At 50.3% G+C, this 11,037-nt stretch overlaps 2 protein-coding genes across 2 annotated transcripts; one reads left to right on the top strand and one right to left on the bottom strand.

Moving 5' to 3' along the window:
* Nucleotides 1–331: 331 nt before the first annotated feature.
* Nucleotides 332–1,541, bottom strand: LOC136481638 (uncharacterized). The gene is made up of 4 exons (XM_066478971.1): nt 1,441–1,541; nt 977–1,366; nt 721–889; nt 332–499 (listed from the first exon to the last, which is right to left on the bottom strand). The coding sequence occupies exons 2-4, from the start codon at nt 1,307–1,309 to the stop codon at nt 468–470; spliced, it is 534 nt and encodes a 177-aa protein (XP_066335068.1). The 5' UTR covers nt 1,310–1,366; nt 1,441–1,541; the 3' UTR covers nt 332–467.
* A 5,377-nt stretch (nt 1,542–6,918) lies between these two features.
* Nucleotides 6,919–8,082, top strand: LOC136479567 (uncharacterized). Its single transcript, XM_066477391.1, has 2 exons — nt 6,919–6,962; nt 7,419–8,082. The coding sequence occupies exons 1-2, from the start codon at nt 6,919–6,921 to the stop codon at nt 8,080–8,082; spliced, it is 708 nt and encodes a 235-aa protein (XP_066333488.1).
* The last annotated feature ends 2,955 nt before the right edge of the window (nt 8,083–11,037 follow it).

Raw genomic sequence — 11,037 nt, 5'->3', positions numbered from 1 at the left:
AATTTCTGGATTTTTTTTAAAAAATACTTTGCCGAGTGCCCCTGCCCGGGCACTCGGCAAAGAATTTCTGGAATTTTTTTGGAAAAAACTTTGCCGAGTGCCTTGTCCATGGCACTCGGCAAAGACCCCGAGAATTGTAATTTTTTTTTACATTCCATTGTAACAGACAATATATATATATATATATATATATATATATATATATATATATATATATATATATATATATACATCAATCATCACTTCTATATCACCAACATGCATTATATATCACAAGCACACGCATATTTAATAAATCCATCACAAATTCACCAAAGTTCAACATCACAAGTTTATTATTACAAGTTCGACATCACAAAGTTCAACATCTCTACTGCGGCGACGGAAACTGCAGGTGTGGCCCCCTGGACAGCGGTGAAGGACCGGACTGCGGCGAAGGGTTGACGTGATCAGCCGTCGGTGACACGCTAGCGGGATTGTTTGAACCCGCCGACGGAGGCTGCACAAAAGAGAAGAGATTGCATGTGTTAGACTAAAAATTGAAAATTTCGGCAGCACCTCCCCTGCACGGGGAGGTTTCCAACCTGCAAGAAACAACGGCACGAAGGCCGACAATCACAACGGCACGAAGGCCGACAATCCCAACGGCACGAAGGCCGAAAATCACAATGGCACGAAGGCCGACAATCCCAACGGCACGAACGCATTAAACTTCTATACTCATAGGAGTGAAGTGTCGAACCGGAGCTGGAGCTGGCAACTGCACTTGGACACCCGATGCTTGCCCGATGGTTTGCATGATCTGATACATGTCCGCCATCTGCTTCTTCGTGGCCTCCAGCTCTGCGGTCAGGTGCGCTTGCGTCTCCCTTGTCTCTGCCAGCTTGGCCTGCAGTGTTTCAATCACATGTTTCAGTATTGCAAATCTGATCAATGTGTGTAACATTCAATGTACGACGAGTGAAACCAGAATTACCTGAAGTTCGTCGACCCGCGACAGTGTTGGAGTAGGCCGTGCACGTATGGGAAGGCTTCTGGCCGTGCTCCGTGCCCTCACGTCGGAGAGAGAGGGTGCAGAGCTCGAGGAGTCGGCGCCGTCTGCAATCCACAACCGCCCGTGCTTCCTGCCTTGCCCCAGCCTCACGATCACCTCTGTCTCAAGGGGCTCAGTGCTCAGATTGTGATCTGAGCCACGAAGCGCCCTAACCGCCTCCGTGTAGTCTCTGACCTTAGCGTGGACGCTCGGGTCAGAGTAAGCCTGGACAGGGGCATCCGGGTTGAAGACGACACCAGATTTCACTCGGCCCATGTGGGACACAGCCCATGCCCCAAACTCCGACACCGGCACGTCCGGGTGTGCCACCTCCTGCGAGAAAGACGGCAAGATGATTAGAAATCAGGCAAAATTGAGCGTTAGAATAGATAAATGACATCTCGTACAAGTGCCCGCTTGAATGCGGGGAGGTTGCGGCTGCCTTGGTGGTGAGTTGGAGCGGTCCTCAGTGCCCGCTTCCGCTTGCCTTGCTCGTGCTTTGCGATGTACGCCGGGTCAAGGTACCTGTCCATGATCCTCGACCATGCCGATCTATGCGACATGCACCACGAGGCCGGCACCTACACATCATCAAGTGTTTGACATATAAGAAGATCAATTCTAGACCTACTAAATCTCAAAATGAATTAATATTATTCACCTACCTGAAGGTACTGCTCCTTGGTCAGCGCCACATTTCTTGCGCCGGTTTTGTTGAGGGGCTCTTTCTTGATGGACCTGTAGTAGTCGACGTGGGCCTGGAGTCGTGCCTCGTGAATCATGTCGCCGACGTACTTCTTACAGGCTCTGTGTGCCGTCTGATCCGCCAGGGTCTCTCTACCTTCTTCGGCCTTGAAGTACCTCTACATACAAACACGATGTATCCATTCATTATTTCAATAAAAGACTTAAGCAATAGAGGAGATGTATTGAGCTATGTTGTGAGACACTTACCCAAAAGTCCGCCAAAACCCGCTCCTGCTTGTTGTCCTGCTCGTCATCCGAGCCGAGCTTGTACCTGTCCCACGACCAGGCCGGCTCCCACCTCCCCTCTTTCAAGTCCACAAGGCCGGGGAAGTGTTTCCTGCACAGACATCCCAGGACGGTAGCGGGGGTGCGTGGGGGGTCAAGAGCACCCGACAGAACTAGCCAGCCCCTGCACAAGTGATTACGAAAAATTATCAGTTTCTCTTTTGATTTTCAATGTATCATATGAAGTACTAGTGATAACATCTATAGTTACTTACCTTCTTCCCACAGGACGAACCATAGGGCGTCGGTCAGGAAGCGGAATCGGAGGAAGGCTTGTGGGACCTCGCAGGTAGGGAGCCGAGAAAGCAGAACTATCCTCCGTCTGCTGAGTCCCCTCGTCCCCCGACGGAGTGTCGGTGGTCGTGCCCGTGGCCGCCACGTGCTCCTCCGGGGTAGGAGACGGGTCCTCCGGCTGGTCGAGAGCCGGGGGAGGAGGCGGGTCCCTCCTAGGGCGACCCCGACCCCTCCCCCTCCCCCTCCCCCTCCCCGTGCTGGGGCGACCCGGGCCTGCTCTCGCCGCTGGGGGCGAAGACGTCCCCTCGCCTCCATCAGGAGGGCGTAGCCTCTGGTACACCGAGAGCACCTGCCTCGGTGAACGGTTGCCCACCATCTTTGTTCTGTCACCTGCAATGTACAAAGAATGAACAACAAGCGTTAGTACATACATGTCAAATAGTTCAAAATGAATAAGCATAACAAAATTTAATAAAAAACATAGTATTACATGGTTTAGGAATAATCTTCATGATTGGGGTCATAGGTCTCATCATCACTGTCAAAATTGTCCAAATGGGCAAAACTATTCAAAGGTTCTGTGTCTTCTTCATTGTCTTTGCCTAAATGGAATCGCTCAAGCATTTGAATGTCCTTCGGATTTAGCACTACATCTCCAGGGTCCTCGTCATCAACCGTTTCATTGTCTACTTCCATTGCGGTCGTCACACCGGGTAAGACTATCTCAAAGCTCCCTTGTAGCTCATCTGCTTGATAGAACTCTCCATCATATGTGTTTGTGTCGAAGGTGTAATCTTCATCGTTTGGAACAGGTAGTTTACCGTGCGAAGATACCTGGTGCACAATAGACCAACCCTTAAGATGGTCTTTGTCTTGGCACGCGTATGGCGTATGATACACCTGCACGGCCTGTTGAGCCACAATATAGACATCTTTTCCTTTATAGACGGAATCATGCCTAATCTCGACTAGCCCAAGATGAGGGGTCCGTCTCGTTCGTGCAGGATCAAACCAGTGGCACTTGAATATGACAGGAGTAAGAGGTACCCGACCCTCATATTCAAGTTCATAGATCTCCTCAATTATTCCGTAGTATTCGACGTCATTAGTGCCCGGCGTAAAAACTTGGCTGTTGGTGGTTTTCCGACCGGGCCGAGTCTGCTCGTGTCTTGACGTGTGGAAGCGATATCCGTTCACATCATAACCGGTATATGACTTCACCCTTAACTTGAAGACGTTTGCAACCTGTCTCAACTCGTCACTCATGGACACATTGGTTTGCGCCTGCAAGCTCAAGCATGATACATCGTTATACTATTGGAACGTACAAGCTAGTAAGGAATATCGACGAACGTACGACCTTTTGTTTGAACCAAGAAATAAAATCAGGCCTCCCAGCTCCTGCACCCTCTGAAAGAAGGGTATCATGTTCGTGCGAGGTAGGATCCCTTGATTGATGCCACTCTTGACGAACAAATTCCCTGTACCAAAGAGAATCAATGGGGTTCGATACAGAACAGTGACGTCGTATTGAAACAAGTTCGTTGAGAACTTACTTAATGAATGGCGCAACCTCGACAAGGTTGGTGAACACATATAGCGTGATTCTACGCCACTCTTCTGGATCCAATCTCTTGGGGGTCGATCCACTTGCGCTGCCTAGTTGGCATTTGAAAAGGCTGAGGGTCGATTCAACTTCGCCGGCATTGTAACGAGGGGGTGGATTATGCTTGCTAGGAAGGTTCGGCTTGTAGTAGGATGTCGTGAAGTTTGCAACCTCCTCCCGAATGCTTGCCTCTGCAATGGAAGCCTCAATTCTGGCTTTATTTGTACATTTCTTGCGAAGAGTCTTTAGACATCGCTCGATTGGATAGCACCAACGGGCCTGCACGGGCCCCCCCAACCGTGCCTCGGTCGGGAGGTGCACAATTAGATGCTGCATCGGCAAGAAGAAGCCGGGTGGAAAGATCTTCTCAAGCTCACAGACCAACTCAGGTGCCATAGTTTCCAATTCTGTAATGATGGTCGAAGATAGCTCCTTGGCACAAAGCTGGCGAAAGAAGTAGCTCAACTTTGCCAGCACTAGCCAGACATGCTCAGGGACATAGCCTCGAACCATCGACGGAAGTATGCGCTCAATCCATATGTGGTAGTCATGACTCTTCATCCCGTTGACTCGCAGAGTCTCTAAGTTCACTCCCCTGCTCAGATTCGCTGCATACCCATCAGGGTACATTAAATTCTTGATCCATCGAAGTACTTCCCTCCTTTGATCGATTTTCAAGACATAGGGGGCCCTAGGCCTTCTCCACTGCTTTCCTATTGCAGGAGGCCGCATCTCTAGGTTTGGCCTATCGCACAACGTCGCCAGGTCCACTCTAGCCTTAGGGTTGTCCTTAGACTTGTCAGTGTCCATGAGCGTTGCCCAAAGTGCCTCGGCGATATTCTTTTCAGTGTGCATGACATCAATGTTATGGGGCAGTAGGAGGTCATCGAAATAGGGGAGCCTCGTCAAGCCGGACTTATGAGTCCACATATGTTGCTCACCATATCCCACGAAACCACCATCTTCGTTGGGCATGAGAGCATCTATCTGAGCACGAACCTCCGCCCCAGTCCTCAAGTGCGGTCTAGGGTCCATCGCTTTGACACCTTTCGTAAAGCTCTTGACGTCTTCTCTGAATGGATGGTCAAGAGGGAGGAATTGACGATGTTTGTCGAACGACGAATACTTGCCACCCTTCTTCAACCATATGAACCTCACAGCTTCCTTGCATATTGGGCATGGGAACTTCCCCTGAACACACCAGGCGCACATTAACCCATACGCCAGGAAGTCGTGCAGGGAGTAGTGGTACCAGACGTGCATTTTGAAGCTAGTCTTCGTAGCTCGGTCGTATGTCCACACCCCTTTGACCCAAGCATCGATCAACTCATCTATCACAGGCTCCATGAAGACACCCATATTACTCCCTGGGTGTCCAGGGATTATCAATGACAGGAACACGGTATGTCGTTGAAAGGAGACACCGGGGGGGGAGATTCAGGGGGATGACGAACACGGGCCAACATGTGTATGGTGCAGCCATCATGCCATATGGATTGAACCCATCTGTTGCCAGCGCGACACGTACATTATGAGCCTCCTCTGCTTTGAGAGGATGCTGCAAATTGAAGTACTTCCATGCATCAGCATCGGATGGATGTACCATCTTCTCAGGATTGTATCGTGTGCCGTTTTTGTGCCATGTCATCTGTTTCGCGGATTCCTCGGTCATGAATAGCCGTTGGAGCCTCGGCAGGAACGGAAGGTGTCGTAGGACTCTCATGGGGATCTTAAGCTGCCTCCTCTGGCCATCGCCTGAGTCTACCTCCACGTACCTGGAGGATTTACACTTCGGGCAGTACTTTGCATCCGCGTGTTCTTTCCTAAATAGGACGCACCCCTTCGGACACACATGTATCTTGTCATACGGCATCTTAAGTGCAAGAAGAAGCTTCTCTGACTCGTACAAGTTCTTTGGCATAATGTGTGTCTTCGGTAGCATATCGCTCCACACGGCCACCATCTTGTCGAAGCCTTCTCGACTTAGGTTTAACTCGGCCTTCAACCCCATTACGCGACCAATGGCGTCCAACTGAGAAACATTAGTATGATCATGAAGGGGTCTCTGTGCCGAGTCCAACATCAGGTAGAAGGCATCTGCGGCAGCCTCCATCTCCTCCTTGTCACGTCCTTCAGCGAACTGAGCTTGGTGCGTGTCATCCAGCATGTCTGCTACCCCGGCATCATCATCGAAAGCCTCAAGCCGTGGTCTCACCACCTCCTCCCTGATACGATCGGCTTCACCATGGTGGATCCACCGGTGGTAGCCCGGAGTAAATCCAAACTTCACAATATGTTTACCCATGGTTAACCTATCTTTCCTTCTTCTGTTGTCACAACCGCTGCACGGACAAACCACTAGAGAATGGCCTCCGGCACTCTCACCAAATGCATGCTGTAAGAATTCTTCGACCTTGACTATAAACAGCAAGTCGTAATCGTGCTCGTCTCTCCGGAGCGTGTACATCCACTCACGGTCCTCCATCCTTTAACAGACGTATCAGCACATATGAGTCACCATCAATTGCATCTACGCGGTGTCCCTACTCTCTAATAGGTGAGGATAGGTCCTAATCCCACCCGTGGATCCATAGATGAGGTTAGTTTCCATGCTCCGCTCCTATCTGAGACGGAATTTCGGCAGCACCTCCCTGCTGTTCTCCCGATACACGTCCTGCAAGGGAGAGTGTGTATCCGGAGAACAACAGGGGGTGATGCCGAAACACCGTCTCGGACCGGAACGGACCATGAAAACTAACCCATCTACGCATCCGCGGGCTGTCCAAAAAACGTGGACAATCCGAAACAGAAATGCTTGCAGATATGCAAAGATCTGCATACCTCCAAAGATATCTCTTTCGGACGGGAGACGCCTAACTAGGCTACACCGATCTACGATGACAGACAAGCGGAAAAAGAGATGATTTATACCTAGGGTGTCGGTGAAGTCAGGCTAGCGAGGCAGTGGCGAGTCGACGCAGTGGCGAGGCGACGTAGTGTAGGCAGACCCGCGATGCCGACAAAAACGATCGGGGACCTCCGGGTCACCTCCGATAGGTCCTGCTCTACGAAAGAAGAAACACGACACTATAAGTTCAAAATTTCGGCAGCACCTCCCTTGCACGGGGAGGTTTCCAAAACCTGCAAAAAAACAACGGCACGAAGGCCGACAATCACAAACGGCACGAAGGCCGATAAGAACAGCGGCACGAAGGCCGACAAACGGAGAAAGGGTGGATATACCTTGCCCACGCTCGTAGGCGGTTCGGTGACGGTAGGTGTGTCGACGGGACGGGCACACGGAGAAGACGGCCGAGGCACCTCCTCCTCCCCTCTACCTCGGCTTCCTCCCCCTCTCCCCTTCTCCTCCTCCTTCCTCTCCTCCTCCTTCTTCCTTTTTCTTCTCTTTTTTCCTTCTCCTTTTCTTCCTTTTCCTTTTCTTTCTTTCTCTTCTTTTTTCTTCCTTCTTCTTCCTTCTTCTCCTTACTGCTGCTTCCTCCTCCTTCTTCCAAGCCGGCGGCAAGAGCAGGGGCGCACGGGGCCGGCGCGTGCAGGGGAGGACAGCCGCGCGCGCCGGCGGTGGCAGCACGCGCGGACGGCGGCGGCGGGCAGCGCTGACGGCGGCGGCGCGGCCGGGTTGGGGGGTACTCGGGGGTGGGGGCGCGCGGTGGCGGGGGCTCGCCGGCGTGGGCGCGCCGGGGAGCCGCGCGGCTGGGCTGGGGGTGCTCGGGGGCGGGGGCGTGCTCTGGCGGGGGCTCGCCGGCGTGGGCGCGCCGGGGAGCCGCGTGGCCGGGCGGCGCGGCTGGGGGGTCCTCGGGGGCGGGGGCGCGCCGAGGAGCCGCGCGCGGGGCTGGGGGTGCTCGGGGGCGGGGTCGCGCTGGCGTGGGCGCGCCGGGGAGCCGCGCGGCCGGGCTGGGGGGTGCTCGGGGGAGGGGGCACGCGGTGGCGGGGGCTCGCCGGTGGCGCGGCGGAGCGGGCGTCGGGGTGCTCGGGGGCGCGGTCTCGCCGGCGTGGGCGCGCTGGGGAGCCGCGCGGCCGGGCTGGGGGCTGCTCGGGGGCGGGGGGCGCGCGGGGGCGGGGGCTCGCCGGCGTGGGCGCGCCGGCGCGGCGGAGCGGCGCGGGCGGCGCTGGCCGGCAGGGGAGGCGCGGCGGGCGTCGGGACAGAGCAGGCGGCTAGGGTACTGGGGGTGGGGGGATTTTGGGCCGGCGTTTTTATTTAAAAAAAAAAATTTGCCGAGTGTAAGCCCCTTGAGCACTCGGCAAAATTTTTTTTAATTTTTTAAAACTTATTTTGCCGAGTGCCAGCGTCAGGCACTCGGCAAAAAAATTTTTTATTTTCGAAAATCAGCTTTGCCGAGTGCCTTCTGGGCCGGCACTCGGCAAAGCCCACTTTGCCGAGTGCCCCCCATGGCACTCGGCAAAATTTTTTTTTTTTGATTTTGGGCCCAAATTTTTTCTGTGGCCTTGTGACAGTATTTAAAACTCTATTTTAAAATTTGGGGCAATTTTGACTTTTTTTGATATATTTCATAAGTTTATTTCGTTTCGTCTAATTGTTTGGGATATTTCAAATTTAAACTGCAGGTACATGGAATAATGGACTTTGGTCATCCAAAAATTGATACTCATGATATTTAGGGTATGTTTAGGCCGTATCCAGAAAGTCACATGAAATCTCGAGTATCTCGTTGACGTAACATGTCGAGGTACTTGCCGGAAATGTGATTTTAAATTATATAAAATGCAAACGAAGTCCGAAAATCATGAAACTTGTCGAGGCGTCGTGTTATCACATGTGGAGGTTGTGGTAAAAAATTTTAAAGGTTTCGAGCAAATTGTGACGTCGGATGCCAAAAACCCAGACATCTCCACATGTGATAACACGACGCCTCGACAAGTTTCATGATTTTCGGACTTCGTTTGCATTTTATATAATTTAAAATCACATTTCCGGCAAGTACATCGACATGTTACGTCAACGAGATACTCGAGATTTCATGTGACTTTCTGGATACGGCCTAAACATACCCTAAATATCATGAGTATCAATTTTTGGATGACCAAAGTCCATTATTCCATGTACCTGCAGTTTAAATTTGAAATATCCCAAACAATTAGACGAAACGAAATAAACTTATGAAATATATCAAAAAAAGTCAAAATTGCCCCAAATTTTAAAATAGAGTTTTAAATACTGTCACAAGGCCACAGAAAAAAATTTGGGCCCAAAATCAAAAAAAAAAAAAAAATTTTGCCGAGTGCCATGGGGGGGCACTCGGCAAAGTGGGCTTTGCCGAGTGCCGGCCCAGAAGGCACTCGGCAAAGCTGATTTTCAAAAATAATTTTTTTTTTGCCGAGTGCCTGACGCTGGCACTCGGCAAAATAAGTTTTAAAAAATTAAAAAAAAAAATTTTGCCGAGTGCCTAAGGTTTACACTCGGCAAAATAAGTTTTTAAAAATAATAAAAAAAAATTTGCCGAGTGCCATCCGTTAGGCACTCGGCAAAGTCTGACGGCAGATGCCCGCCGTCACGGGACGGCCACCTTTTGCCGAGTGGGACTTTTGCCGAGTGCCGCGGCACTCGGCAAAGCCTAGATTTGCCGAGAGCCAGGCTTTGCCGAGTGCATGGCGCTCGGCAAAGCCACCTTTGCCGAGTGCTTGATTTTGCCGAGTGCGGCACTCGGCAAAATTTTTCTTTGCCGAGTGTCCCGATAAAAAGCACTCGGCAAAGTCTCAGCCACTCGGCAAAGTACAGTTTTCCAGTAGTGACGCCCGGTGTTGGCTGCCTACCTGGGTGAATAGTGCAACATTCTTCAGGTCTCCTCCTCCCCCCATTGGCCGACGTCTAAGTGCATGTAAGCATCATCACACTTGTTAAAGCTCTCTTGAATCTTGATTGTCTCTCATTCGTGTGGCCATCAGATTATGTTGAAAAAAAGGAAACAAATCCACGCTGCATGCCGATCATCGGCAGCTTGTTACTCCCTACCTTAGGAATTTTAGGACATATCATATGAGGTAATACAAATGATGCATGTAACCCTCTCTTAACTATAGAAAAACTTTGCACTTACCATATTTGAAGCTTGGTGTAGGCACTAGTGACAGGCACACATATGATTGGGACTTTGGGGTAGTTAATTCATCTAGAATACTTTGTAATTTGGGCCAAATTTTGAATGCTTCAATACTTATATTTTACGATAGAGGGAGTAGAAAACATATATGTTTTTTTCCTGCCTCTGCGACTGGAGAACATATATGTTACTGTGTTAATTAATAAGGGTTAACGGCAAAGCTGACAACATGGGTAGAAGAAGGAAAATTCAACAGGAAAAAACAATACACGCAATCAACAACACATGAAAATGAATATGGTTTTCGATTTCTCTAGTTCGTATCTCAAGCGGCAGAAGCCCACAACATAACAAAATGAGTAAAATACAGTGGTGGTTTCTAAATCCGAAAGACGTGGCATCTAGATATCAAACTTCATTTTTTTTTATTTATGGTTCCCTTAACTTGTCATGAGATTCCGTACTAGTGCAAATAGGTTTTGACCCACTCTATACGCCGACTTGGAATACTAACTCAGTGCTGACGTGAATCTAACATGTTGGGTTCAGTAACTAAACTTGCGCAGTGGTGTCATCTAAGTTTCGAGCTTCAAATTTGCATATCCAGTGCCTCAAACTTGCTAAATGGAGTTTGGTTCATTGTTACCTGATTTTTTTTTCTGTGTATGCACATAACCATGGTCTATTAAACCAGGGTAGCAAAAGCGGCCATGAAGCCTACTACAGTCGGACAGTGTTTCTTGGTGATAATAATAGCGAGCTGCACACATGTTGTCATCTGCTCTTCCAATGGAAACTACAAAGATAGGCTCTCACTACTGGAGTTCAAAAAGACAATAAGTCTTGATCCACAGCAAGCTTTGATGTCTTGGAATGGCAGCACCCATCTCTGCAGTTGGGAAGGTGTCCTGTGTTCAGTCAAGAACCCAAGTCGTGTCACTTCTCTTAACCTCACTAATCGAGGTCTAGTGGGGTAAATATCCCCTTCACTTGGGAACCTAACATTCCTGAAAGTCCTTGTCCTATCGGCTAATTCATTCAGCGGAGAGATCCCT

Source organism: Miscanthus floridulus, chromosome 9 (genome assembly GCF_019320115.1).
Source record: "Miscanthus floridulus cultivar M001 chromosome 9, ASM1932011v1, whole genome shotgun sequence".
NCBI classification, from domain to species: domain Eukaryota; kingdom Viridiplantae; phylum Streptophyta; class Magnoliopsida; order Poales; family Poaceae; genus Miscanthus; species Miscanthus floridulus.
The sequence above is the reverse complement of the archived record's forward strand: the minus strand, read 5'-3'. Positions and strand labels throughout refer to the sequence as shown.